Below are 26,100 nucleotides of genomic sequence, written 5' to 3'. Positions count from 1 at the left end.
CGGCCGCCCGCCGAATGTCGCGTGAGGTCGTGGGTGGCTATCACATGCCAAGGCAGCCGTCTGCAGGCAAGCATCATGGGGGGTGGTGAACCCTCGCGGGGTCGCTTCCGAAAAGTGGGAAAACTCACGTTTCCCAGCCCTGTTTCACTGTGCGATCTCTCACAGCCACTCGCAGTTCCTCTGATTACTTATGTGGTGAGAATTCGCTTCGAGTCTCGTCCACGGTCTTACCTTCTTAAAGAGGTTACCTCCAACTGCGAATCTCGCGACGCGGCAGAAACCAGCCAGATAAGCTTGCGCCGGCTCTACTCTCCTCTCACTGTGATTTCTCGATCAACCGCAAACCCCAGACGAGTTCGCGCTCCCCAGAATTCTTCGCAATGGCTCCAGGCGCAGCAAACAACTTTGCGCAATTCATGGTGGTAGGACGTAAGTGCACCCCTCCATGCTGCCTCCGCCCACATCCACAACACTTGATTGCGCCCCCATTACACCTGCTGACGAACCCGCAGCAACATGTTTCTTCCTCGGTATCATGTTTGCGCAACTCCCATACGACTACAATGTACTATGGACCATGCCCGCCGACCGATCAGCCTACTTCGACATCCTTGAATCGCACATCAAGTTCCTCTATGCCTCGCCTCCCATCGTATCGCGCATCCTCAACCTAGCCATCGGCACCGGCCTCCTCGGCTTCCTCATCAAGCTCTTCAAGCCCAACCAAGCCAACATGCTCTTCGATGGCGCATCGCTTGTACTCTACATGGCTGGTATCACCGTCTACCTGACCAACATCGTCAAGGGGTTCAGGGTCGTGACAGCGGGTATCTACGGTGACGTGAACAAGGCGGCGCCGGGTGAGATCACGGACGAAGATATGGGAGATTACATCTCGAGAGAGGACACGTTGAGGGTTTTTGCGGCTAGTAATACAATCCTGGCGCTGGTGCTCGTGGGTGTGCTGGTACTGCAGGCCGGGCAGTGGTACGCCAAGAGGGCTGAGGAGAAGGAGATCGAGGAGTTTGAACGCAAGGCTGCGGAGGCCAAGGGCGCTGGGAAGAAGAAGCAGTAGAAAACAAACTCGCTGCTCATGAGTGGGCTTTGGGGTAGCGCTTTCGCATCTCAAGGAACTCAATTTGGGTCAAGTAGGCTCTCAGCTTTTCTTCTCTTCTGTCATGTGTAGTTATCAAGAGTTGGGATCGGTTCGTGGTATACGAAACGAGTTGTGTAGGAACAATTGGGTACATAACACTCTTCGTGAGATGCACTTGTTCATGACTTAATATCTTTCAGGTTCCTCTATGTGCTTAGTATCAACCGCTATTCCCTTGATACATACGAATCCTGCCTATCTCCACGATCGATTCAATCCTACCATCTGAACTCACCTCAGAAAGCGTCAGCGGTGTATATTCGGTTTGGTAGCGCTTTCCTGTTTGGCACAACTTAACAACAATAACAACTCTCACCTGCCTGACCTCTCTTTCTCCCCTGCCAACCTCATCTACATCCTTCACAACGACTGGCACCTCTTGTTTCGACATACCGCGACATTTCAGCTTGATTGGGGATATGTTGACCGATGGCTAGTGCTACTCACTTCACCGATTGACAGATACGCACACGGTCGCACCTTCTCACCGCTCACGGAAGGACCTACGCCGAGCAAGCAAGAGGTAGTTGCGGCCACTGAACTTCATGGATACTTCATCTACGTTACGTCAGGGGAAAGCATTACCAATCATGTCGCGGCACCAGGCTGCTTCCGCTCGCGGACGCAAACAGACCGGGACCAGGACCAGGATGGAACACCGAGATCGAGCTGCTGCGGCCTCAACAAACGGTCTGCTCAACCGCCAATTCGCCAGCATTACGGACGTGCTCGTCAAAGCAAGTCAGCGTCGCAACGCTGAACTACAAGAGCTACAGCAGAGGCGTTCGAGGCCAGTACCCATCCCATCAACACCAAAAGCTGCACCAGAGCTTCCTGTCACCCCCGAGCCTGAGCTATCACAGGGCAGCGATTCTTGTGACGATCGTCCCGAGCTTGAACAAGCTTACAAAAGTGACGAGAACACTGCGAGTGACGAGCCAATGGCGGCTGCTTCTGTTGAAGGATCATCAGGTAAGCATTTAGGCATCAACTAATCGCTCAACTCAGCCCGACTAACCAACAAATAGACATGCAACAGACACAGGTTCACCTGCGCGGCGGCTACTTATCGGACCGTGCCGAGAATCCCAAGATGATGCTCGCGGAGCTCGATTCGTCGCTGCGACAGCGTTCAGACATTGGTAATAAGGAGAAGCTTGATGGTGACTATGATCTATCACGAATGCTGGCAGATATGAAGCGGGATCTGTTCTCGTCAAAGGATACTGTGGTTGTACGCGACAACAGTCTGAAGGCCACGGGCGCAGACCTCAGTTTGAACAAGGAAGACGAATTGTCAGCTTTGGCCGAGCGTCTAGGCGTCGACATTGGCGAAGACGATATCATGGAGAACAAGGAAGCCATGCCTGCCGAATCAGGTGAAGAGAAGAAAATCCCTGACACAAACTGTTCCAATGATGAAGACGATAATCTCGAGACTCTCCGCGCGAAGATGAACGCTATGTTCTCGCCACCCTCCAACATGACCCCCGACAGCTCTCGCAGAACCGCCCAGGCCGTATCTGTTGTCGACAAGACACTAGTCTCTCCACAAGACACAACTGCGATACTCGAGCCGAAAGGCATACAACGTCCAGATATGAATGAGTCTGAGGCCAAGAAGGAGAAGGAAGACATGGTGAGGAGGGAGAACGAGAAACTCGACGCCACCATCAAGTACGTCCTGGAAGAGGAAGAGAAGTATCACGCGACCGAGGAGAAGAAAATTCTACCATACCGTTTGATCGTCACCAATCTCGCTGCTAGCGTAGACGAGGAAGCCATTCGCATACTCTTTATCGAGTACAGATGGGACATGTAAGTCATACACTATACACGTCAGTGAATGGATGCGCTAACTAGAGTTCGCTAGTCGCAACATCACCATCCTTCCCGAACGCGAGCCGGTCAAGAGGACTAGAACGGCATATATCGACATGGACAGCAGGAAGGAGGCGATTCGTGCGTCTTATGAGGTTGGAAGCATCTACGGATTGATTGTGAAGATCAAGTTGGCGGTGGAGTAGAGAGGGATGAAGGCTAACATGCTTGTATGTGGACTACGAGAAATCGGGCAATAGTGTATTGTATCTGTGAAAATACTTTTTGAGTAACTACTCAAGAAGAAATACACATCCGGTGTGTATCAAGCAGTACCTTTTCCATGGAAGCGTGTAGCCTCAGACTCCCTTGTCGCTCGCTAGTGCCTTCTCCAGCTCACGATCAGCGCTCAACTCCTTCTCAGCTCCCTCAATCACACCCCTCAGTCCTTTTGCACAGGCCTCCAACTGCGCCTTCTCCACCTCGTCAAGCTGAACTGGCATGGCTTTGATGATACCCTTTCGACCAACTACTGCCGGCATAGACAAGCAGCAGCCCAGCTCAGGCTGGTAGAAGGACAAGGGCCGAACGGATCGTGAGTCGAATAATATATACTTGCAGATACCAGCCGCGATATTTCCGATACCGTAGCTTGTGCAACCCTTCGCCGCGATGATCGCGCCAGCTGCTCCACGAGTATGAGCCGATATTTGGTCCTTGAACTCCTGAGACATCGTGTCTGGCGGAAGAGCAAGAGCAAGTGGTGTTGTGCCGATGGTAGCGCTGGACCACGCAATCTGTATCTTGTATCAGCATGCCTATCTCTCCTGTCTCGTCACCCTCTCCTCTCGCCGCAAAGCAACCAGGGAAACTGTACTCACAAACTGACTATCCCCATGCTCCCCCAACACATAAGCATCAATACTACTCGGCGCCACCCCCGCCCTCTCACTCAGCACGCCCCTCAACCTCGCAGAATCCAAACTCGTCCCCGTTCCCAACACCTGACTCTCGGGCAAACCCGACAGCCGCCTCGCAAAATACGTCAGGATATCCACTGGATTCGCCACAAGCAGTAAGATCGTGTGCGGACTGATCGGCGCCATGGCACTGAATATGCTCTCTAGAATGTGCAGGTTACGGGATAAGAGGGATAAGCGTGATTCTCCTGGCTTCTGCTTTGCGCCGGCGGTTATGACGACGATGTCTGCTCGGCCGGCGTCGGCGTGCGTTCCGGCGCGCACGCGGACAGAGGTGCCGCCGCGGTAGGTGGCGTCGTTTAGATCGCGGACTTGGGCTTCCAGGAGCGTGGTTTTGGGGTCTACGAGGATTACCTCTGAGCAGATGGGTTGTAGGATGAGGGTGTAGGCTAGGGTGGAGCCGACGTCGCCGCAGCCGAGGATGGCGATTGTGGTTTTTAGTTTGGGGGATGTCATTGCGTTGTTATGGGTTGTTGGTTCTTGTGGTTGTGTGAGTAGGTAGTTGCACTGTCGAGGTGTTTGTGTGGTAGAAGAAGTTAGGTGGTAAGAGGCGCGGAATCTGAGTGAGTTGTAGGGCTAATAGTGAGAGGCTGTGGAGATTCCATCGCTTGAGGATATATATACTCTACTCATTCATGTGCCTTGGAAGTCGCATGTCGTGTTACGTTGCCAAGGCCTGGGCTGCTGAGAAGTGGTGTGATCTGGGGTGGAGCTCAGCCACTCACCACCCGCCTCATCGCGCAAACACGTGTTGGCAGCATCATACTAACAATGCTTTCAAGGGCCGTTTTCGTGTCACATCTCACTGTACCCAAAATCGGATGCATAACCCCCGACGTATATACTATCTTTTGTACTCAGAACAGTTCAGTTTCAAGGTCGGCGGTCAGGAGCTCCAGGTCCAACCTCCTTTGCAGTGGTGAAGGCAGACGTGTACATATTAAGCCCACTGTTCATGTAGCTCATCCTCCAGGGGCAGCATCGTCTTTTGCAGTTCTTTCGACACCTTGTCAGCCTCCTCCCAGACACGAAGAAGGTTCCGTCCTGCGATCTTTGCAGCATCCTCATCGCTTATGCCCTGCCTCAGTAATTCGGCGATAAGGTCAGGGAACTTAGATACGTCCTCCAACCCCTCAGGAGTGGTCTCAATACCATCATAATCCGTGCCAATACCAACGTGATCATACCCAATCAACTCTCCAATGTGTCTGATATGACGTACGACGTGTGCTAGGGTGTTGTTCTCTGGTACGAAATCTGGGAAGGAGTTTGGCGTCTTCGAAGCCTTGCAGGATACAAAGTCTGGATTAAAGTTGACCATGACGACAGAATTGCGCTGCTTGACGAGCTGAAGTACGTCGTCGGGCACGTTTCGCGGATGCGGACAGATCGCGTATGCGGAGCTGTGACTGAAGATGGGCGGTGCGATACTGCCGTTCCATTTTCCGTCACCTCGGCCGACGAGTACGTCGCGCATGGTGTCTTGACTCACGTGCGCTAGGTCTACTAACATCCCTAGGCGGTTCATCTCCTTGACGAGGTCGCGACCTGCGGGACTGAGACCTTTCCAATAGGGCTTCGCAATACGCGCGCTCCAATCGGATCCCGTCTCGATTGCTGCATCGGCATACTTGTTGTGGCAGTTCCATGTCAGAGTCGCGTATCTGACTCCAAGCTGGTAGTAAAGTCGCAGAGTAGAGACCGAGTTGCCGATTTGGTGCAACCCTTCGATAGCTGCTGGAGCAATGAAACCACCGTTTTTGAATGTCTTGATGGCTTCCGCGCTGTTCCGGGATGGAGTGAAGTATTTTGGGTACTGTTGCCCTAGGCGGTGGAACAGATCGAGCTGGCCGAGAGTTGCTTTCACGACTGCATACATTAGTATTGATCCAATGCTCCGTCGAGTTAGATTGCCTTACTATTGTGATATCTTTCGTCAGCAAAGTTCGTCTCATCGCCTAATGGACAGAGCCAGAAGGCACTCCAGAAGGCACCACCTTGATGTCCCTTTTCGAGGCGAGGAGTATCGACATGCTGCGCTAGTCCGCCATTCTCGAACTTGTCTGCGAAATCGCTGCCGGATTCATTGTAAATACGGTTGTTGTATTTGCTCCGGATGAAGATCATGAGATCGTTATGGCCATCTCTTGGGTAGTCAGCATGTGGACCTGCATTTCACGTCCGTACGGCTGACCAATGAGTGGGTTCTCTTGCAGTATCTTGACCGCTCTCTCTTCAACTGTCAATGGCTTTCCACATGTGTGCTTGTGGCCTGGAAACAACGTTCGGATCTCTGTAAGCCATATGGTCGACGCGATAAGGAAGAGGACTACGAGGAAGATAACGTCATCAAACTTGCACAGGCGCCGTCTCAAGGACCGGCGCTGGATTGGCGCAAGCTTTTCGCTGGTAGGGAGGTCGCCCGCCTTCTCCATTTTCAATTTCAAGATAGGAGATGCAGGTGAAAAGAAACATGGTGCCAGGTTGAGCTGTTATCATCCAGGTAGATCGGTCTTGGCAGGAGGGCGCGGACGGATTTTAGGAGTTTGGTCCGAAACACCACGCGACGCGAACCTCAGAAACATTACAGCCACGAACACCTCAACCTTACATCTGCCATTTTCTCCCTCGCAGCCCACAGTCCACAAGTATGGCGATAATATCAGCAAACACCATGATACGCAGTATCGCACTGTTTCACCTCACACTTGCAGTCGTCCTGCTGCGGAATCCCGCCCTGATATCGAACCAAAGCGTCATTCTCCTGCTAGGAGAGTCAATGCAGCTTGTACGTACTGCAATACTTCTGCTGCTTACTCAAGTTGTGTCTGAAGTCACTAACACACCCCAGCCAACACCCCGCGACTTCAACAAGCCCTCGGCCGCAACAGCTTTCGTAGCCATCCTCTTCGCTTTCATCGGCTTCTCCGACCTGACGGCCCTCTCCCTACACGAAGACGTTTTCGACCACTTCTGGGGTCTCCAAGCACCCATGCGTCTCCTCTTCCTCTTCGGCCTCACCTCATACTGCTATGTCTTCAAAGAAGGTGGCATGTTCGCACCAAGGGGTATGGACTTCAGAATGCACGCTGGCGCTAGTCTGAACAACAGCTTCATTTTCACTTGGGGCTTCATGGAGGTTTCGGCGTGGTTCTGGGTGTTTACCACGTTGAGGGAAGAGAGGACGGAGAGGGCGAAGAAGGTTGCCGAGAAGGAGGCTCGGGAGAAGGATACACTGTGAGGCAGCTTTGAAGAGTCAGGATACGTTTCAGAGATGCTTGAATTTGGATGGCAGGCAACTGATTCGCTTGCAGAGTTCAAAGTCCTGTGCGGTGGTACAGATTAGGGGGACTGAAACTGCCATACCACGCCTCGGAAGCCGGCAGTGATCAACCCCGTCGGCAGAGAACAACACCTCCCTACACACAAGACGAGAGCACAGCGATGGATGCTCAGCAGAAGACAACATGCCAATTCACAGGTCAGAAACACAACTGAGCTAGTCTGCCTACTGTCAGTGGGTGCCCGCACCGAGGACAGCGTACGGACATGCGAACTTGTTGCTTCGTCAGTTGTGCTTCGATTCCATCATAGCCAATTCTGGATCATCGAATGCGTGTTCAGTCAGATATGTCGCCCAACGAAATGAAAGCCCGTCTGAATCATCGATGCTGCCATTCCCAGCTGGTCCTGCGACGTGACTGGACCGGGAAGCCCTTCCTCCAGACCCCAATGCATGCATGACAGGGATTAAAGCGTCCTGCAAGGCGAGTGCACCAGTTCAACACTACTGGAAAGCGAAGCAACCCGTGCGGAAGAACTGGATTGAGCCTATCTAATACGTGTAGCAGAGCGTCCCTCCTTCTGTATTTAACAGGTCCTTGAGCGTGGCATTCCCTGCTAACAAGCCAATATTAATGGTAAAGTCCAAAGTAACGTTCTTGCCGCTGTAATCAAAAGGCGTAATAGGCCCACCGACTTGATTGAGACGCGTCTCGAGATCTTTCTGTTGCCATTCCCAAAAGATGCGGTCAATGTTGCCATGATGGAGGTAGAAGAGTGGGTCTGCCATGTGTCAGCATTTTTCCTAGTGGTATGTCTATGTGGCAGATGGGTATTGTCAGAAAGAATGAGAACCAGGCACTCACCACCAGGGCTCTCCGCCGCGTTTCCCATGGTACCCAGAATGCCACCGATACCAAAGTGGCCACTGGCATGAATGTTGGGAGGATCAAAGCTTCGCTGCTTCTCAACTGTCCTTGCAATACTCGTGTAATCCGGTTGTGCCAGGACTTCGTCGACCAGTCGTTTGTCTGCCATTCGATTGACGATCCACGGAACAAAGTCTCGTTTCAAGCAGTGTGGAGTGGGCACGTTCACTGTGAAGTGGGGAGGCGCGAATGGCCCGTTCATTACACATCCTCCACCGGTGTTGCCTGTTATGTTCAAGGGATTTTGGGCAGGAGTAGCTGCGACGGGATAGCCGTTGCCACCAAAACCTGTGTCTGGATTGAAGATTTCTGAATCAAACGGACGGGTGGATGATTCGTTATGCGGTTCGGCATCTAGAGACCAATCCCAGTATCTGCACATTGGTCAGATTGAAAGCTATTGATGTCATGAGGATACGTTTGAAATGGGTAGCAACTTACGGTTGGCCTCCAGTATATCCGCATTCATCCCTCAGTGCCTTTTCGTAGGTTGCCGTGAAGTACCGGTGCCATAGAAGGAAGTGACCCTGAAAGTATGAGCGCGCAAGATCGAAGCTGGGCCAGAGGGGTTTGACGTACAACCCAATGGATCTGAGGCTTCTGCAGCATGTGAACAGCTTGATGATCATCGAATCGGTTTACGGCTCCTTCAATGCCGGATTTGGCCTTTGTATGTGACAAACACAGAACGGCATCGATGTAGGATTTCTTCTGTGGTTCTGACAATTGTCTCCTATACATGAAGCATCAGTCATACATCGGGTATCGTACAGCTTTTGATGGTCTTACCATTCCACCCTCTTGGGTGGACTTTTGCATGAACCCAGACCAGTAGTTGCGGGTAACGCTGCAGCTGCAGACCATTGTGCCAAGCTTAACCCGACAGGGAGGAGTTCGAGAAGACGCATGACGATTGAGCCGAAGATTCAATGCTGAAACGTAAATGACGGGAGGAACTGTCACACGTGCGATGCCTTCGAGAACAGAAACGTTCTGCAGGATCTGCAGTGCCTAGGTACCGAAGAGCTCTCTCGTACACCTACAGCGAAGTAGGCACCTGAATAGTTGATGAAGGTTGATGATTAACAACACCCATCTATCTTATACAAAGGCTCCGCGATCTGGCTGCCGACAGCCGATCTGGAAGTGCGCAATTAGATCGCCTAAAGTCTTTTTGGACCTTTCTCCCGCGGTTGCATGGGAGACATTGTTGAGTATGGCAGGGACAACTGCCGATGATCCATACCTGATGCAGGCGAGACTGAACCTAGGAACCCATAACATCGGTGTACTCTGTATCTGGAAGACACGCAGGCGCAATATCTGAACCGTTCTGCTAACTTTGATCTTACAATGCGCAGCCTTGGCTTTACCAGGCGTAATCTCGTAGCCCGTTGCTTGGGTACATGTATATTGTTGCTGACATATTTGCCTTGGCTAGCTACCTGGGTTTACATACAGCAGGAGAATCCCATGCGATGCATGCCATCTACGGGTACTTGTAGCCTGCGCCAGAGTCCTGCTACTGGCCTTGCCCGTCTGGAGGACCCCGGCGTACGGGGCGAGTGGCCCGCAATGCCCGGGAGACATTCGGAGGCTCATTCGAACGTGGCTTGCCACCTCCGTAGTCACAGAGGTTGTGTGTGGTAGATCGTCACGGAGTGTCGGGCGTAGATGCGCTTACAGGGATGGTGAGATTGCGCAGCCGCAGCGTATTGCCAGGGTTTCTCGGTACTGTTTCTTGAATCGTGTCAGGACGGACATCACGCAGCGTGATCTTCCGACCACGCGAAGGATGCAAGGACGCCGCTCTCTCTTCTTTCAGCGTTGCGCGCCTGAACTCCGACACACGGACATGAATCGAGTTCTTCTCACTGTTTCCCCGGTGGCTAAATCATCAGTTTTGGTGGATGGCCGCCCTGACGCAACAGTACTGGAGCATCACCGTTTCTAGTCGGCCACAAGCCATCTAGTGATGCTTGCATCGGACTTTGACATACATATGTATAGTGAAGGATCCCGTCTATGTGTCCGACGGAGCACGTTTTAGCTCTCGAATATACTCAGGTACATGCCATCTGCCTTGCATTACAACGGCCATTCCTGCCCTACTGTATGTAGGCCGTTGCCCAGGTATGATCGGGCCGAATCTTAGTGCAGATCATGAATCTAGGCAGCCGATGTTCCTGATTACGACTGGAGTTCTAGTCCTGCTATCAACAATCGCCGTAGCTCTGAGGCGAGTACCTGCAGCATTGGCGACATCCTTGGGTAGTAAGACACTGTTTGCTAACACCTGCGCAGGCTTTACTGTCGCATCTTTCGCATCCGCAATGTTGGACTCGACGACTACTTCATGATTGCAGCCCTTCTTGTCACGATTGGCATGGCGATTATGAATGGGTTTCATATCAGCTGGGGCACTGGGTATGGTTCCATGGTTGCAAGCGTATGTGCGTCTCTGACTGCGACAGACAACATTTGAAGTACTTGGACGTGCCTTCTATGCGGATTCCCACACTCAAGCATTTCTATTTCTACCAATTGGTATATCCTGTGGCACTGTTCTTTGTCAAGGCTAGTATATTGGCTTTGTACCATCGTATCTTTGAGCGGCTACAGTTCCGGTACAAAGTCTGGTCTGTAGCTGCATTTGTCACGATCTACACAATCGTGGTTCTCTTCGTCAGTGTGAGCTCCTCGTTACTCTGCTCCAACTAAAGATGACACTAACTCCTACAGGCTTTCGAGTGTAGACCCAAGCCATCACAAGCATGGTCACCTACGTTCCCAAAGGGATGCAACAATTTGCGAGCTACCTACTTGGCACTTGGAGGCATCAATATCCTTACTGATATCACAATCTTTCTACTACCCTTTAAACCCTTTTGGAAGCTACAGCTAGATTCGAAGCGGCGATTTGCGCTCTTTGGCGTCTTCGGGGTTGGAGGCATCGCCGTCGTTGCGTCAATAGTAAGGGTTTATGCACTATGGCTGTACAATGTCACCAGAGATATATCGTACGATTCCATATTTGTGAGTAGCTTCCAATGTGGCCCTGCTCGTCGAGATGCTGACCGTAACTCAGATTCTTCTTCTATCACAGATCGAAGTAAACGTCGCTATCATATCCGCCTCGGTTCCAGCCTTACGGCCACTTCTCCGCAACACATCTCTTGACTTTAGTCAGCCGGAAGCGTATGGTAGCGGCTATCGACGTACAGTTAGCAGTGGATCCACCGTTAATGGCCGAAGTGATCGCAATCTGATTGAGTCTAGCGGTCAAATTTCGCTTCTCTCGATGGAGAGGTGTAGGCCGGTGATAGAACGGAAAACCTCATGCGGAAGAGGAATGAATGGAACGAGCGAAGATTCAAACATCAAGGACGATGGTATCACGAGGACAACGGAGACAACGATAGAATTTGAGCAAATGCCTACTGACACCCTCCCACCCAGCAGGCGTTGGATGACTACAAGGCATTTGAATGGTACACGGTAGAAAACAACATGTGACACACTACACAGTATAACGACTTTGACTTGTAGGATCATGGAAACGTTATATCAATGAATTGACCATTTGTTTAAGCTTCAGACTTGACTTGAAAACCTCTTCCTACATTACACGCGCCAGAAAGATCGCATCAAGCAAGGAGGCAAAATGACGCATCTCAAAACCACAGTCGCTGTGCGTTCTGAACTTCCGCATAACAAAGACCCATTATTTCACGCCACAGCTCCCTCGTGGTACCATGCTCAAAGAAGAAGCATCAACATGCCGGGAGCTAGTCCAAGAGCCCCGATCGCAAATAAGAACATTTCTCCAAAGCCTGAGGCACTTCCAACGCGAAGGCTGACAGCAGCGCCGGAAAATTCTGCTGGAGTGGAGGTACTAGGCGATGCACTAATGATAGTTGATGTAGCAACCTTCGAAGATGTCGCATCTTCTGAAGATGTGGTCGCCCTTGATGACGACGAGGCAACCCTAGATGTCGATGCAGGGGCCAAAGTCGAACTCGGTAGTGGTGTTGCCTCAACCGTAGGCGTCTCTGACTGTGTTTCTAGAGCAACGCTAATCGAAGCACTGATAGATTCGGCCGCAGAGTTGGCGGCGCCCACATCCGACGCTGTCAGCGAGAAGGTGGTGTAGTACGTCGTTTCCGTGGATGTGATCTCGTAGGAAGCCTCGAAGTAATAGTAGTAGTAATAGGTATAGTAGTATGTCAACGAGTAGGTGTACCACGAGTAGTCGACAACAACAGGATCTGGGATTGAGGTTGCGGATGGTGCTGGTGTAATGGAAGCAGAAGGTGGATCACTTTGGTCAATGCGAGGGACTTCAGAGTATCCATCAGGGCAGGTCTCGCCGGGTAGATGATAGTAGTCGCCTGTGCAGCATGTACCAGTAGGTGGGATACATGGGAGATCGCCTGATAGTATTAGTCTGGGGTATGGCTCAATTGGAAAGGGTACTCACCAGGGCATACTGGAATCCATCCAGGTGAGTTGCACTCTTGAAGCTGACGAGGAGAAACGCCAGGCGCTTCCTTGAGAGGTCCCGCTTTGCCAGCGAATACGGAGTACGACAAAGCGCTCAACAGCACTAGCGAATGAACGAGCATGATTGCTAATAAAAAACCGACTCTTTATGGAAACAAGAAATGATGATGATGAGTGAGATGGCTGTTGAGGTCCGCTGGTGAAACAACAGAATAGCCCTCTCAGCCTTCAGCAACCCCAGACTTTATACCACCATGCCGCCAAAAGAGCAGTAAACATAGCCTACCTGACAGCCTGCCTGGCAGCCTTCCGTGATCGCATATGTCAGCTCTTCATCTCCACTGCTGCGGTTGTGCAATATCATGCTTGGCGACATGTCGTTGTTCCAGGAACTTCGCCAATAGGCCTTATTACGGCACGCCACGAGAATGAAGTGTACAACGCCACAACAATCCCATTGGCGGCCCATGGACGATGCGAGAAATGCGAGGAAACACGTGAAGTGTACCTGGGGGCCGAAATCGGATTGGCCAATCAGCTATGGCCTTGGTCGCTACACAATATTGAAAATAGTGCTGTAGGTCGTATAAACCTTCAGCCGCAGTCCCTAGACGGGGAAGATGTCCATTGTACAGACCGGAAAGTTTGGGTTAAGCAAGTATGCCTTGCGCCAAGGTGGTTGAGGAGTTCTTGCTGCGGCGAGGCGTGTACCTAGGTATTGTCACAAGCAGCTTCCAATGACCACCACCTGAACTTCCTTGATTTAGATGACGCCATGATCTGCACAATTGGCACAGTAGGATCGTTGGTAATTCTTCACTTTATGGTTGGTTAGGACTTACTCGTCGATGTGCGCCCACAGTGAGTCACGGGAATTCAAGGCGAGGTCGCGGTGTGCATCATGTTGATAGCGTGAGGGAGCCAGATAGACCGCTGCTCCAAGTCACAAATGCATCCTGCTCGGATGCTGAAGAGCGTGACCTCGTGATGCGAGATCTGTCGAGGAAATATAAGAAGATGATCAGACTTGGATCTGGCACACAATAATCGTGGTGCTGGATGTAGATGATAGCATACGAACTCATAGCCGATGCATTGCCCGGCGTCCGATGATCCTGTGTGTCGCATTCCTGAGGGCGCGCAAGTCGTATGGCTTCCCGTGTTAACGATCGGGGGTTGCAGCAGAGCTGTGAGTAGAGAGAAAGGAAAAAGAAGATGGACCTGAAAGAGATGACTAAGCTTTGCGATGGAACGTGGATGTGAACGTCGATGGCTCATGTGATGGCGTTCTCCGAGCGACCGGGGCCGGCCGCGTATCTCCAGTCTTGCAGGGTCCAAGGTCACGACCCGACCGTTCGCCATCGCGTGTCCCCCACTTTCGCAAACACAACGCCTGCTTGCGACCAGATGGGTTTCTTCGCAAACTCTCCTACTTCTCTCTTCGCTCCAGGCGGATACGGCTGACGAGTCCCGCGTGTCCGATGCCACGCAACACACCAAGCACCATGGGCGAGGCAGCACATGCAAGCTACAACAATGCCATCGAAGAGCTGCGCGTCAAGGAGTACCCCATGCTGCAGGGTAAGTCGGTAGAGTGTCTTCTTGGGCCTATGCTTACTTATCAGACACGACCTACCTGGACCATGCCGGCACCACGCTCTATTCCAAATCGCTGATCGAGCGCTTCTCGGCCGACATGATCGCGAACCTCTACGGCAACCCCCATTCCGCCTCCAATGCCTCCCAACTGACGACGCGTCGCATCGAAGATGTGCGGCTGCGCCTCTTACAAATGTTCAACGCCGACCCCCAAGAGTTCGACGTCGTTTTTGTTGCCAACGCGACTGCTGGGATCAAACTGGTCATGGATGCATTCCGGGATCACGACGAAGGATTCTGGTACGGCTATCACAGGGACGCGCACACGAGTCTGATAGGAGTACGCGAGGCAGCGAAGGAGCATCGATGTTTCGCTTCGGATGGCGAGGTCAATGACTGGATTGACGCCCACGACACTGGAGTTGGGTCGGCACAGCTGTTTGCATATCCAGCGCAGTCCAACATGAACGGGCGTCGCCTGCCGTTGGACTGGTCACACCGCATGCGTACGGGCAAAAGAAAGCGTGTCTACACCCTGTTGGATGCTGCGGCACTTGTCTCAACGTCGCCTCTTGACCTCGGGAATCCTGACGAGGCCCCCGACTTTACGGTATTGAGCCTGTACAAGATATTTGGCTTTCCCGATCTGGGCGCCCTGATAGTCAGGCAAGCATCAGCATCGGTTTTCGACAAGCGACGCTACTTCGGTGGCGGCACAGTCGAAATGGTCGTGTGCTTGAAAGAGCAATGGCACGCCAAGAAGGCGGACGCATTACATGAAAGGTTGGAAGACGGCACTCTTCCGATACATAGTATCATGGCGCTTGATAGCGCCATGGCCGTCCACAAGGAGCTCTACACCTCATTGGACAGGATTTCGAGCCACACCACCTATCTCGCCCGGCAGCTGTACGAGAGACTTTCGTCGCTACGGCACGGGAATGGCGGAGACGTCTGCCACGTGTACAAAGACCCAGCCTCCAACTACGGAGATTCGCTTACCCAGGGCCCAGTCGTTGCGTTCAATCTTCGCAACCAATGCGGAGGCTGGGTGAGCAATGCAGAGGTGGAGAAGTTGGCTGCAATCAAGAACATCCAACTCAGGACCGGCGGACTCTGCAATCCCGGTGGTGTTGCCTCATCGCTAGGATTGGCACCCTGGGAGATGCGAGAGAATTTTTCTGCCGGGCAGCGGTGCGGTAACGATAATGACATCCTGCGTGCGAAGCCGACCGGCATGATACGCGTCAGCTTTGGAGCGATGAGTACCCTATCGGATGTGGACAAGTTTGTTGGCTTCGTGCGCGAATTCTTCGTTCAGGAACGCCAGCTGCTGGACACGTCTCCAATGATGTCTGCTGCTGTAGAGCCACCAACTCAAAGTCGCTTGCACGTGGAGAGCCTATCTGTTTACCCTATCAAGAGTTGTGCGGGGTTCAGCGTACCGCCCGGTAGTGCATGGGAGGTGCGCCCAGAGGGTCTTGCGTGGGATCGCGAGTGGTGTTTGGTTCATCAGGGCACCGGAGCCGCACTGAGTCAAAAGCGCTACCCAAAGATGGCCCTCATACGTCCCAGTATCGACCTCGAGAAAGGACTTCTACGGGTGAGCTTAGTAGGCGCTCTGCAGAATACAACAGATATGCATGAGATCACTGTGCCTCTCTCCGCGGATCCACGAATGTTCACGGACGGAGGTGTGTACAAAGACGCAAGAGCCAAGGTCTGCGGAGATTCTATCGAAGCAAAGACCTATAGGTCGAGCGACGTATCGGCATTCTTTACGCGGGCTCTTGGGGTGGCCTGTCACCTTGCACGCTTCCCTGCTGCTAGCAACGGGAGCGCCACCTCAAGACACTCCAAAGCGCATCTGCAAAAGTACCAGAAGGCGGGCGCTATGCGAGTACCCGGCGCTTTCCCAGAAACGGTTCCCATTACGCCCGGCGCGTGCGTTTCGAAGCCAATCTTACTAGCAAATGAGAGTCCCATCCTTACTATATCACGATCGAGCCTCAACCGCCTTAATGAATTGATCAAGGCAGAGGGCGGTAAAGCGGCGCAAGCAGAGGTGTTCAGAGCCAACATCGTGGTTGCGGAGAACCCAGCGTACCCGCCTGGGCTGGAAGACCCGTATGCGGAAGACGACTGGCGCTACCTCCAGATTGGCCATCAGTACTTTGAGATGCTAGGAGCGTGTCGCAGATGCCAAATGGTCTGCATTGACCAGCAAACCGCCGAAAGAAATCAGGAACCCTTTGTAACGCTCTCCAAAACACGACGTTTTGATGGTCGCGTATACTTTGGAGAGCATACTTGTCATGTACCCTGGGACAATGTGCCATCTCCTCTGAGGCAGAACCCCACCATCACGGTCGGCGATGCAGTAAGCCCTATTAGAGAGGATGAGATACACCAGAACAGCCAGCTGCAGGCCCTCGTAGGTTGAGCCACACAGGCCACCCAAGGACCAACTTACTACCCTTGTTGGTACGCGGCATAGCTGAGTATTCTTCGAGGCCACACGGCCGCAGCGTTCGCGCGTGGCTTCAGATGGTATACAGCAGGAGACGGTCATTGGCCAGGTAGCTATGTACAGTGTAACAGAGATTAGACGGGCGGGTCGCCGAGCACACGGCCATGGAGCAGTTGAGACGTTGATGTAGGCAACGTGATAGGCATACGCAATTCACGGGAAGGCCCATGTGTAAGCGCTGGTAGTGATGTTTCAACGGCGAACCAGAGTCAGGTGTCTGGTACGTAAGAAAGGTGGCAGATGGCATGAGACGGAAGCGCGCGCGCCCTCCGAAGCAACATAGACATAGACAGCGGCTGCAAGCAAGACATAAAATCGTCTAATGCTCCCACGAGATGAGACGCACAGCTTGCACACAGCTTCAATCTATTTCCAGCAACATCGTTCATGAGGCACATTCCTTTGCTTGCTACTTTGCTTTGATCTGACGCCAACGTCTCATCAGCTCGTCTCAGAATCTCTTACCGGGCAAACTACCAGGTCGCCACGTTCAGCTTCAGATTACGAGCTTGCCTCCCGCACATCGACACCGCACATCACACACCCGAAAGCTACGCGGCGAATCAGGCGCGCTTTCAGGCCGGTCAGAGTCTCGAGACCTGCAGGGGCTGAACAAATCACACATCTTGTTTCAGCGTTGGGCAGCGAATCGAATCCCTGTGGAGGTGTTCGCCAGTGCACGGGGCTGCATATCCTAGTCCTCGGCGCTTAGAGAACGCTGGGACGCTTCGCGCCCAAAATAACCGGACACGACCCATACAGCGGCCAACAACAACAGCGCATCCGCGCCAAGCTAGTGTCATAGTACATACAATAAACACTCTCGTCCCCAGGCGCCAAACGGTACCTGTCTGCCTGCCTCGCTCTCTCACCCCTCCACTTTGCTGTGGAAGAAGGCATAGCACAGCTTGCAGTAATACCGACCAGGATCCAAGTCATTCGTTCACCACCACGGTATATTCAACACCATGGCTGCCACCGACTCCAAGCCGACGCTGTCTACGCTCAAGACGCCCATGTCTGCCACCTACCCCTCGGAACTCAGGTCGCCCATGATAACCTCAGCAACCACTCCCATCTTTGCCAACATCAAGCGCGAGGATTCGGATCTCAAGACACCAATCACGCCACCAACAGCCTACCTGGAATTCCTCAAGAACTTGTCGCCTGTTCTCTCAAGCCCAATGTCCACTGGTACCAGCTCCAAGTTCGTCTTTGGTGACAGTCGCCCCACCTCAGTAACATCATCGGCCTCCAGTGCATCCTTCACATCGACATCAGCCCCAGTAGACAAGGACAAGGACTCGCCAGCAACTTCAAGATCCAGCAGCTGCAGCAGGTGCGACACCACCAAGGACGAGCCACCAATGTCTGCACCACCAACCAAGCTCCAGACCGTCACTATCCCACCACCATCACCCTTCACGCGGCCCCATTCAGCGCGGACACCCCGCCTTTACATCCCCCAATCACCCTATTCGCCCGCTGCAGTACGGTCACCAGCAAGCGCAAAGTCCATCCAATCACCATTTTCTGCCGTCTCCTCGCCCAAAACCTGGGATGCGGATAAGAAGACTGGCCGGTCAAGGCGCGTTAGCGTGCGCGAAGTCGTTACACGGACAGTGACATATAGTCGCACACCAGTCGACGCGAAAGCTCCACAGTTTCCGCAAATTGACCCCGCACCCCGCGGCAAGAGGAGGAAGGTCGAGTAGAGATGCGCCATCGTTGCGCAAACTACCGCTTCTGAAGCGGCCTCAGCATGGGCACCCGCCTAGTGCTACACCACGATACTCTTCCAAGCTCTGCCCTGGTGCATACCGTAACGCTTTGAATTCCCATTCGCCAAACGTCTACTATTTTACATTATACACGACTTACAACCATCCAACCCGGCCACTTCAACTAATATCTCGGGTCCAGGCGATCCGAATCGCAACCATTATCTTCAACCATCATCATCAAACATCAATCACGACCGCGACATACCAACCCATCACACCATGAACACCTCTCCCACTTTTCCTATGTTTACTACCCCACATCAATAGGGAGCGACGTTATGGCCACGTCACTTCCCTCTCACGACCCTGTCACGGCGGAAAACATGTCTTCGGCGTTGGGGCTTCACCATTACATTTTACCACATTTTACTAGCGGATACCAATATACAGCGGGCGGGAATGCGCCGGCGCTGTTTGATTGGCTAAGCGAGTACGGAGATTACCTCTTCAATCTACTCGAGAGAGGCGACCAAAGGACGATGCACGCGCGCGCGCACGCACGCACGCAAGGTTTCCTACTTGCCATGTGGGTGCGTTGCATGCAGGTTTGACTGGTACTGCAGGTATGTGGACATCTGGAACGCGCCCTTGTGGTGATAGGGTGGGCGGTAAAAGACACGAAAACAATAGCTCTTGCCGCCGTACTCGATTCACCGTGGGCGAAGCTAGCGAGGTCAGATGAGTGGCTTCTCCACTTGCAGTTCCAGGTTTCCCAGGTAGTTGCAGTATCAGTACTAGCCCAGAGAGAGAAAGAGAGCGAGAGAAATGAAACATGATAACCGACTATTCAAACTATGTTCTCTTGTGCACAATACCACATGTTGATCTCGATTGATTTTCGCGGCGGAACTAACCACGATGGGGTATGCAAAGGTATACTACACAAGATCCCTACACATAGAACCACACACCGCTCGGTCACGCCGGCCGGTGAGAGAGAGGAAATCAATCGAACGAGCCTCCTCTGGTGGTCGGTCTGCCATTTGCTGTTTTGACAGACCGCCTTGTGACGCGGACACGCATACCCGCCGTAAGAAGCCAATATTTCCCCAGATAACGCATGGCAATCTATATGCGCTTAGTCTGCCCAATCACCCTCCACTGGACGTTAGCCACCCTCGATGTAACAGGCCACGACCTTCCACCTTTCAATATCTTTATGTTCTTCTTTTTTTTGCCTCGGCAGGAGCATGCAAACCACCTCGCCAATCATACATGTATGCTGACGGACATGTCGACATTCGCCCCGAAGTGTTCTCGTGGTGCTGCGCAACTACAGTAAACAGGGCGGAAAAGGGCGCACGGTACGCTACCCGTTTGCCGCGTAGGTATGCAACGCAGCTGTCATGTCATGTCATGAGGGAAAAAAGCAAGCAAAGAAAGCTCAGGCCCAAAGGTTTCCCAAGGCTGCGTAACCTTCCCGCTTCTTCTAGCTCGGTATGGCGAGCTGGCCAGTGAAAAGGACGAGATGGGGTGCGCAGGGATGCCACAGGGGTGGGGTGGGCGCTTAACCAGGGCTGTGGAGACGGGTGGCGCTAGGTGGGCTTGGGGTCGCCGATTGCTCACGTTTGATCATGTGAAGGTGGGCAGGAATGGGGATGCGGATGAGGTTGCGGATGGAGCTATTGAGGTTTGCTAGGGTGGTATTCGGAGGTTGGAGTTGAGGCGGTGGAGGTAAATTGGAGAGTAGGTGTTTCTTGTTGATGAGGTAAGTGGGTGCTGCGCGTGCAAATAGATCAACGCACACACACCAGCCACACGGGAGCAACGTTGATGATCGGAAAGGTGGCAGCAATCCCTCGCGGAGCAGCACGCCGCTAACCATGCTCTCACATCTATTTTCCATCTCCCCAATTTCCGTTCTTTCAGATACTCGGTTTCATGACCCCTCGTGTCAATGAATCCTTCCATACGCGACAGCACTGAATATACCGCCGGAACAGCGCCGAGCCGCGTCTCTTGCGCATAATCTTCCCTTTCGCTTTCGAACAAGACAAGCCCACATCCCCAGCGGCACCTGCCCTTTCCACACTGCCGCGGCTCAGAAATAGCAGAGAGAGGCGGTCTACGCCGTACGCGCTCCAGCGCGCTTGCTCTGACTCATGAGAAGTCGTGCCGCAAGAAGGGTCAGTCATCGGTGTGCTTTCATCCCCAGCGGCGTCGCGGCACAGAAGACTAGAGCAAAGGCCTTGGATGTGTCAGACGCGCTTAAATGGATTCCCAAGTCCATGGCTGAGGGGCGATGGATGTGGTGATTACCACGCCTTGTAGGCCGTTGGTCCCTTTGTGAATAAGGCACGGCGTTGTAGTGTGGTATTGGATTTAGATCACGTGTCCGAAGTAAGCCTTAGCTTTAGTATTTCTTAACTATAGAAACTTAGAAAAATCTTAACTTAATAACTAAAGTATACTATAGTTATATACTACTAATACTTAAAAAAGATAAGTATAAAATCTTTATACTTATATATTAATTCTTTTACTTATTTTTATTTATATATAAGATAGTAACTACTTCTACTACTTAATAAGTAAGCCTAAAGCTATAAGTATACTTTAGTTACTTAATATATACTATTTATTTTATTAATAACTTTTATATTAAGTAAAAGTTTACTAACTTTACTATACTTTTTAAAGCTACTTATAATTACTTTAAAAAAGTAAATTTATAAGTAACTTTTTACTTTATAGTAATAGCTAATTTTATTTATAGTAATATAAGCTTTAGTACTAATACTAAATTCTTTACTTAAAGTAAATATAATACTTTTAAATAACTTTATAAGAGAGTTTTTATCTAGACTACTACTACTAGTTATTAAATAATAGAGTTAGTTAAATACTAGATATATAATATTAGACTATAATTAGATATATTATTCTAAAAAAACTAGAGATAAATTGCTACTAAGCTATAATAGTAATTCTAAGGTATTTATAGCTAATACTAAGTTAGCCTAAGCTCTTTAAAGCTAGAACTTAATATTATTTTCTCTTTTAAAGTAGATTACTTTTAATCTACTTCTAAGATTATTTAATAAGCTAGATAAAGTAACTATAGCTTATAATAGGCTATTTTAGCTTATAATAGCCTATTCTAAGCTAGCGTAGATATATTATATTTATAAAAAGATAGAAATTTATTATAAAAAGTAGTAGTTTTAGAAAATTATATATAAACGCGCGCGTAAGACTACTACCTATACTAGTAGAGCTAGTATAGGCTTATACACTTTAGGTATTTCTAGCTAGTTAGATTTTTTTTTTTTATTCTCTACTCTCTAATTACTTTATAATAGTAAGTATTAGCTCTTTTTACTTATTATTTCTAGAATTTTAAAAAAGTCTAAAGTAACTTATTATAGCCTATTTTAGAGTATAATAAAGTAGTTTAACTTAAATTAAAGATTTCTAGTATAAATTATACTAAATTACTACTAACTAGCCTCTAGTACTTTAACTAAAACTATTAATACGCACTTTATACTAATTTACTTTCTTTTTATTTATATTTACCTTTTATACTTTATATTACTCTATTTTAAGTCTTAATAGCTTTTTTTATCTTAACTTAACTATAGTTAGTAATAATTAGATTACTATAAGCTACTTCTATATATCTAGACTTCTTAAGATTAGTTATATATTATATACTAGTTACTTATAGTTATAAAAGCTTAATAAGCTTTATATATTTAACTACTATAACTATACTTTTTTAGTTCTTAAAACTAAGAAAAAGTATACTATCTTTACTAGTATAATTAGAAAGATTACTAGCGTACTATTTAGAGATGCTATTACCTAAACTATTTTATATAGCTAGTATTAAGCTATAAATAAGTAGTACTTTATTATAAGTATTTATTTTACTTTCTTCTAGCTACTATTACTCTTTATTAGCTATTATAGACTAGCCTTAGAGTTAGAATATACTAAGTATTAATAGAATATTATAAGGCTTAGAACTTAAGAGGCTATATACAGAATCTAGAGGTTTGTGTAGTAAGTCTAGACCTTACCTATACCTTCTCTATTCTAGCCTAGGCTTAGGCAAAGCCTAAGACTATTATATACCTCTAAACTTACCTCTATTACATTAGTTAGAAAAGTAGCGTAGTATTATAGAGAATGCCTCTACGCTAAAGTTATAGACCTAATAAGTAACGCGTAAAGATAAGTCTGCGTGTATAGAGTTTTTAGACTATATAAAAATTTTACCTATATAACCTCTACTACGCCTACGTATAGAGTTATAATAACTTTAAACTATATCTAGACTAGAGTTATATTATAATTTTTTATAATTATAATATAGCTTTTATCTAAGACCTTACTTATACTCTAACGTAACTTACCTTTATTCTAATCTACTCTAAATTCTTTACTTTATAACTTCTATACCTACCTCTTTTAAAAACCTATTAGTTCTAGACTACGTCTGCACCTCTTATTATAAGGTTCTATATTATTCTTATCTAGCTTACAGCTCTAGTGCTATTTACTTTAGCTAGTTCTCTTAACGCGTAAAACAGTAGCACTAGTGTTACTACTACTAGCGCCTCTAGTAGCTAAGATCTAAGAAAGCTAACTAGTCTCTTTAGGCATAGCTTCTTCTATAACTCTAAGGTAAGAGCTCTAATTAAGTCTAGACTATGCTCTAACTAACGTATAATAGAGTAAGCAGCGCTACTTAGACTAGTATAAAGTTAAGAGTAACTCTAATAACTCTAACTTTACTAAGGCTAACTCTAAGAATTATCTATGTATTCTATATATTGCGCTGCTCTTCTAGTTTAGAAAGTATAAGTACAAGTCTAGTGCTAGTTTATTCTATTTAAGTTCTCTTAAAAGTCTAGACTATAAGCTAACTTCTTCTAGGCTCTTTATATTCTTTCTATAGCTATTACAAGGTAAAGTGCGCTTTGTATATACTTAAGTTCTCTATTAACTCTAAGCTGCGCTGCGCGTTTTATAATTAGAACTACTATATTAAGTAGAGTACTAAGCGCAGAAACGTCTATATTATAGATCTAGAGATATATAGCACTATATAGTCTATAACTAAAACTATGCTAAAGTTCGCGCTGCGCTTTTACGTTCTCTACTACTACTTTAAATTAACTCTTGCTATAGCTAAGTAAGGCTCTAGTCTAGCTACCTCTTATAAACTCTCTACTTAACACTAGTATAAGGCTTTACGCCTATCTAATAACTAGATATCTCTATTTAATCTCTCTTAGAGAAATATAGTTATTTCTATAGTATCTAGTTATAGCTTAAATAATTTAAATAATCTTACGCGTTTTATTAGTAGCGCTCTAAACGTTATTAGTAGTTAGTTTTAGTAGTAGAAGAACATGTTTAGTAAGATTATAGTATAGGCTCTAACTTTCTCTACACTATTTATATATTAACTTTTATTAGAACTAACTTCTACCTAGTACGCTCTTAAAGCACTACTACTAAGTAGACTATCTACCTCTAAGCAGCTCTAGTTTCTACTACTAAGCCTACTAGATTAATAACTAGCCTAAGAATAAATATAACTTAGATAATAAGAAGTATAGAGTCTCTGCGCGCTGCGCTAACTACTATACTAACCTCTCTTATAACTACTCTTAAACTACTAGAAATACTATCTACTATAGTTACTATTATGTTAATATCTAGCCTAGTACTATTTCTTTTCTAAACTTAAGTATGTAAGCTCTCTCTACTATATATAAGTAGCGCAGCACTTCTAGACGTAGTGCTCTAGTACCTATTTCTATGTAGAATTCTCTAGCGCCTTATATAGATATAGTCTACTATAGTACTAAAGCCTATAAGAATATTAAGTAGAACTAGAATAAGCTAATAGAGAATTTTGCTAAGTAGCCTAGTAACTCTAGACTAGCTCTAGACTCTGCTCTATCTACTAACCCCTCTACCTCTAACTAACTCTAGCGCTATATCTTAATATTATCTAGCTAGCTCTTGTCTAACTCTAAGTCTAAGGCTAAATTAAAAGCTTACCTTTTCTAGATTCTACTATTATTAACTTCTAGTAGTAATACTCTATGCTAAGGCTTTATTAAGCAAGAGACTCTTCTACTACTATATAATAACTATTCTACGCACTACTATGTTAAAGGCTAACTTATTCTAGAGCTATCTCTCTAGAGCTTTAGCTGCGTCTAGAAGTAGCTTCTATCTAAGAAAAAGCCTTCTCTACTTAAAAAGAATCTAATTCTACCTAAGAAGAACCTATAATAGTAGCTAGAGTAGAAGTTTTCTAAGATTAAGAAGAAGATTCTAGAGTCTAATAAGTAGTTTAATATAAGTAGTAGTCTTTCTAATAAGTAGATCTATTGTAAGATAGAAGATAACTAAGTAGACTTTATATACCTCTAGTCTAGGTCTATATAGTGCCTATAGAGTTACTATTCTTAAGATTTATAGTGCGCACTAGATAGCGTAGGCTAAAAGCTATTAAATTAACTTCTTTATTATAGACCTAAGGCTAAATTTATTATATACTTTTTCTTTTCTTATTATAACGTACTAGTCTATTATAAAAACGCGCGTCTTTATATTTAGCTTTAAAATAATCTAGCGCTTTAGTCTTAGAGAGTTTAAGTAGATTAACCTATATTAGCGTAACGTAACTAGCCTACTTTACTAAAGCCTTCTACTAGCTCTAACCTAGAGTGTTTTTTACCTATAAAACTTTCTCTACTATCTATTTACGTAAATTCTTATTATTCTTATATAGGTCTACTATAGGCTCTAGTTATATGTTTGTTAGTAGCTAGCTTAGTAGAGAATCTACTACTACCTACTCTACTAGATCTATATAGATAGTCTTATATAGGTTTCTAGGTAGGTCTAAGGTAACTATAAGAGAGAATAGCACTACTATTATAGCGTACTTTACTTAGAGCTAGTCTAATTTCTTACTAGACTAGTTTGTCTTAATATTACGTATAGAGAACTATACTCTATTACTAACCTAGAATTACTCTATAAAGCAGCGTAACTAGTTTATAGTCTTCTATTACTACTACTAGGTAAAAATAATTATAGCTTAGACTAGATTAAGCCTAGACTTTAGGTACTCTATAAACTAGATAGCGCAGCTCTTAAGAGTGTGCGTAGACCTCTTCTAAGGTAGAATCTACTATAGCGTCTCTACTATATATCTATTAAGTAGTAGGTTTAGGCTAACCTCTATAACACTTAAGTTATAGTTATTTAAGGTAAGTTAATACGCTAGAAGGTAATTAGGCTAGTTAGTCTATTTAAAGTTTACTATTATATATAGTACTACTTATACCTTCTAGTTTATGCGCTCTATACCTCTATTAGTCTAGAAGTAGTGTAATATTAAGAGTAGCTAGTCTACCTTTGTAAGCTTATATAAGATAGTCTAGAAAGCCTCTAACTAGTTAGAGCTATAGTCTATAATAAGAGCTAAGAGAAATCTATAGAAATACTACTAGTAGTTATAGAATACCTACGCGATGTAGTC

At 47.8% G+C, this 26,100-nt stretch overlaps 8 protein-coding genes across 8 annotated transcripts; 5 read left to right on the top strand and 3 right to left on the bottom strand.

Moving 5' to 3' along the window:
- Window positions 1–380: 380 nt before the first annotated feature.
- J4E84_003767 (uncharacterized protein) lies at window positions 381–1,075 on the top strand (the record flags this gene model as incomplete). The annotated part of the gene is made up of 2 exons (XM_049386376.1): window positions 381–429; window positions 513–1,075. The coding sequence occupies 2 exons, from the start codon at window positions 381–383 to the stop codon at window positions 1,073–1,075; spliced, it is 612 nt and encodes a 203-aa protein (XP_049246225.1).
- Window positions 1,076–1,746: 671 nt separating this feature from the next.
- J4E84_003766 (uncharacterized protein) lies at window positions 1,747–3,183 on the top strand (the record flags this gene model as incomplete). The annotated part of the gene is made up of 3 exons (XM_049386375.1): window positions 1,747–2,128; window positions 2,185–2,974; window positions 3,030–3,183. 3 exons carry the CDS (start codon window positions 1,747–1,749, stop codon window positions 3,181–3,183), a joined length of 1,326 nt encoding a protein of 441 aa, XP_049246224.1.
- Window positions 3,184–3,336: 153 nt separating this feature from the next.
- Window positions 3,337–4,413, bottom strand: J4E84_003765 (uncharacterized protein; the record flags this gene model as incomplete). The annotated part of the gene is made up of 2 exons (XM_049386374.1): window positions 3,337–3,774; window positions 3,859–4,413. 2 exons carry the CDS (start codon window positions 4,411–4,413, stop codon window positions 3,337–3,339), a joined length of 993 nt encoding a protein of 330 aa, XP_049246223.1.
- A 484-nt stretch (window positions 4,414–4,897) lies between these two features.
- Window positions 4,898–6,392, bottom strand: J4E84_003764 (uncharacterized protein; the record flags this gene model as incomplete). The annotated part of the gene is made up of 3 exons (XM_049386373.1): window positions 4,898–5,826; window positions 5,877–6,101; window positions 6,152–6,392. 3 exons carry the CDS (start codon window positions 6,390–6,392, stop codon window positions 4,898–4,900), a joined length of 1,395 nt encoding a protein of 464 aa, XP_049246222.1.
- A 215-nt stretch (window positions 6,393–6,607) lies between these two features.
- J4E84_003763 (uncharacterized protein) lies at window positions 6,608–7,198 on the top strand (the record flags this gene model as incomplete). Its single annotated transcript, XM_049386372.1, has 2 exons — window positions 6,608–6,745; window positions 6,809–7,198. The coding sequence occupies 2 exons, from the start codon at window positions 6,608–6,610 to the stop codon at window positions 7,196–7,198; spliced, it is 528 nt and encodes a 175-aa protein (XP_049246221.1).
- A 594-nt stretch (window positions 7,199–7,792) lies between these two features.
- J4E84_003762 (uncharacterized protein) lies at window positions 7,793–8,277 on the bottom strand (the record flags this gene model as incomplete). Its single annotated transcript, XM_049386371.1, has 2 exons — window positions 7,793–8,022; window positions 8,106–8,277. The coding sequence occupies 2 exons, from the start codon at window positions 8,275–8,277 to the stop codon at window positions 7,793–7,795; spliced, it is 402 nt and encodes a 133-aa protein (XP_049246220.1).
- A 5,899-nt stretch (window positions 8,278–14,176) lies between these two features.
- Window positions 14,177–16,713, top strand: J4E84_003761 (uncharacterized protein; the record flags this gene model as incomplete). The annotated part of the gene is made up of 2 exons (XM_049386370.1): window positions 14,177–14,252; window positions 14,297–16,713. 2 exons carry the CDS (start codon window positions 14,177–14,179, stop codon window positions 16,711–16,713), a joined length of 2,493 nt encoding a protein of 830 aa, XP_049246219.1.
- A 1,055-nt stretch (window positions 16,714–17,768) lies between these two features.
- On the top strand, window positions 17,769–18,515 carry J4E84_003760 (uncharacterized protein; the record flags this gene model as incomplete). The annotated part of the gene is made up of 1 exon (XM_049386369.1): window positions 17,769–18,515. One exon carries the CDS (start codon window positions 17,769–17,771, stop codon window positions 18,513–18,515), a length of 747 nt encoding a protein of 248 aa, XP_049246218.1.
- Window positions 18,516–26,100: the final 7,585 nt, after the last annotated feature.

The sequence above is a fragment of the Alternaria hordeiaustralica genome, assembly GCF_023758085.1.
Source record: "Alternaria hordeiaustralica strain BMP 2776 chromosome Unknown scaffold_5, whole genome shotgun sequence".
In the NCBI taxonomy this organism is placed as follows: Eukaryota; Fungi; Ascomycota; class Dothideomycetes; order Pleosporales; family Pleosporaceae; genus Alternaria; species Alternaria hordeiaustralica.
Note: the sequence above shows the minus strand (reverse complement) of the source record. Positions and strands in the feature narration are given on the sequence as shown.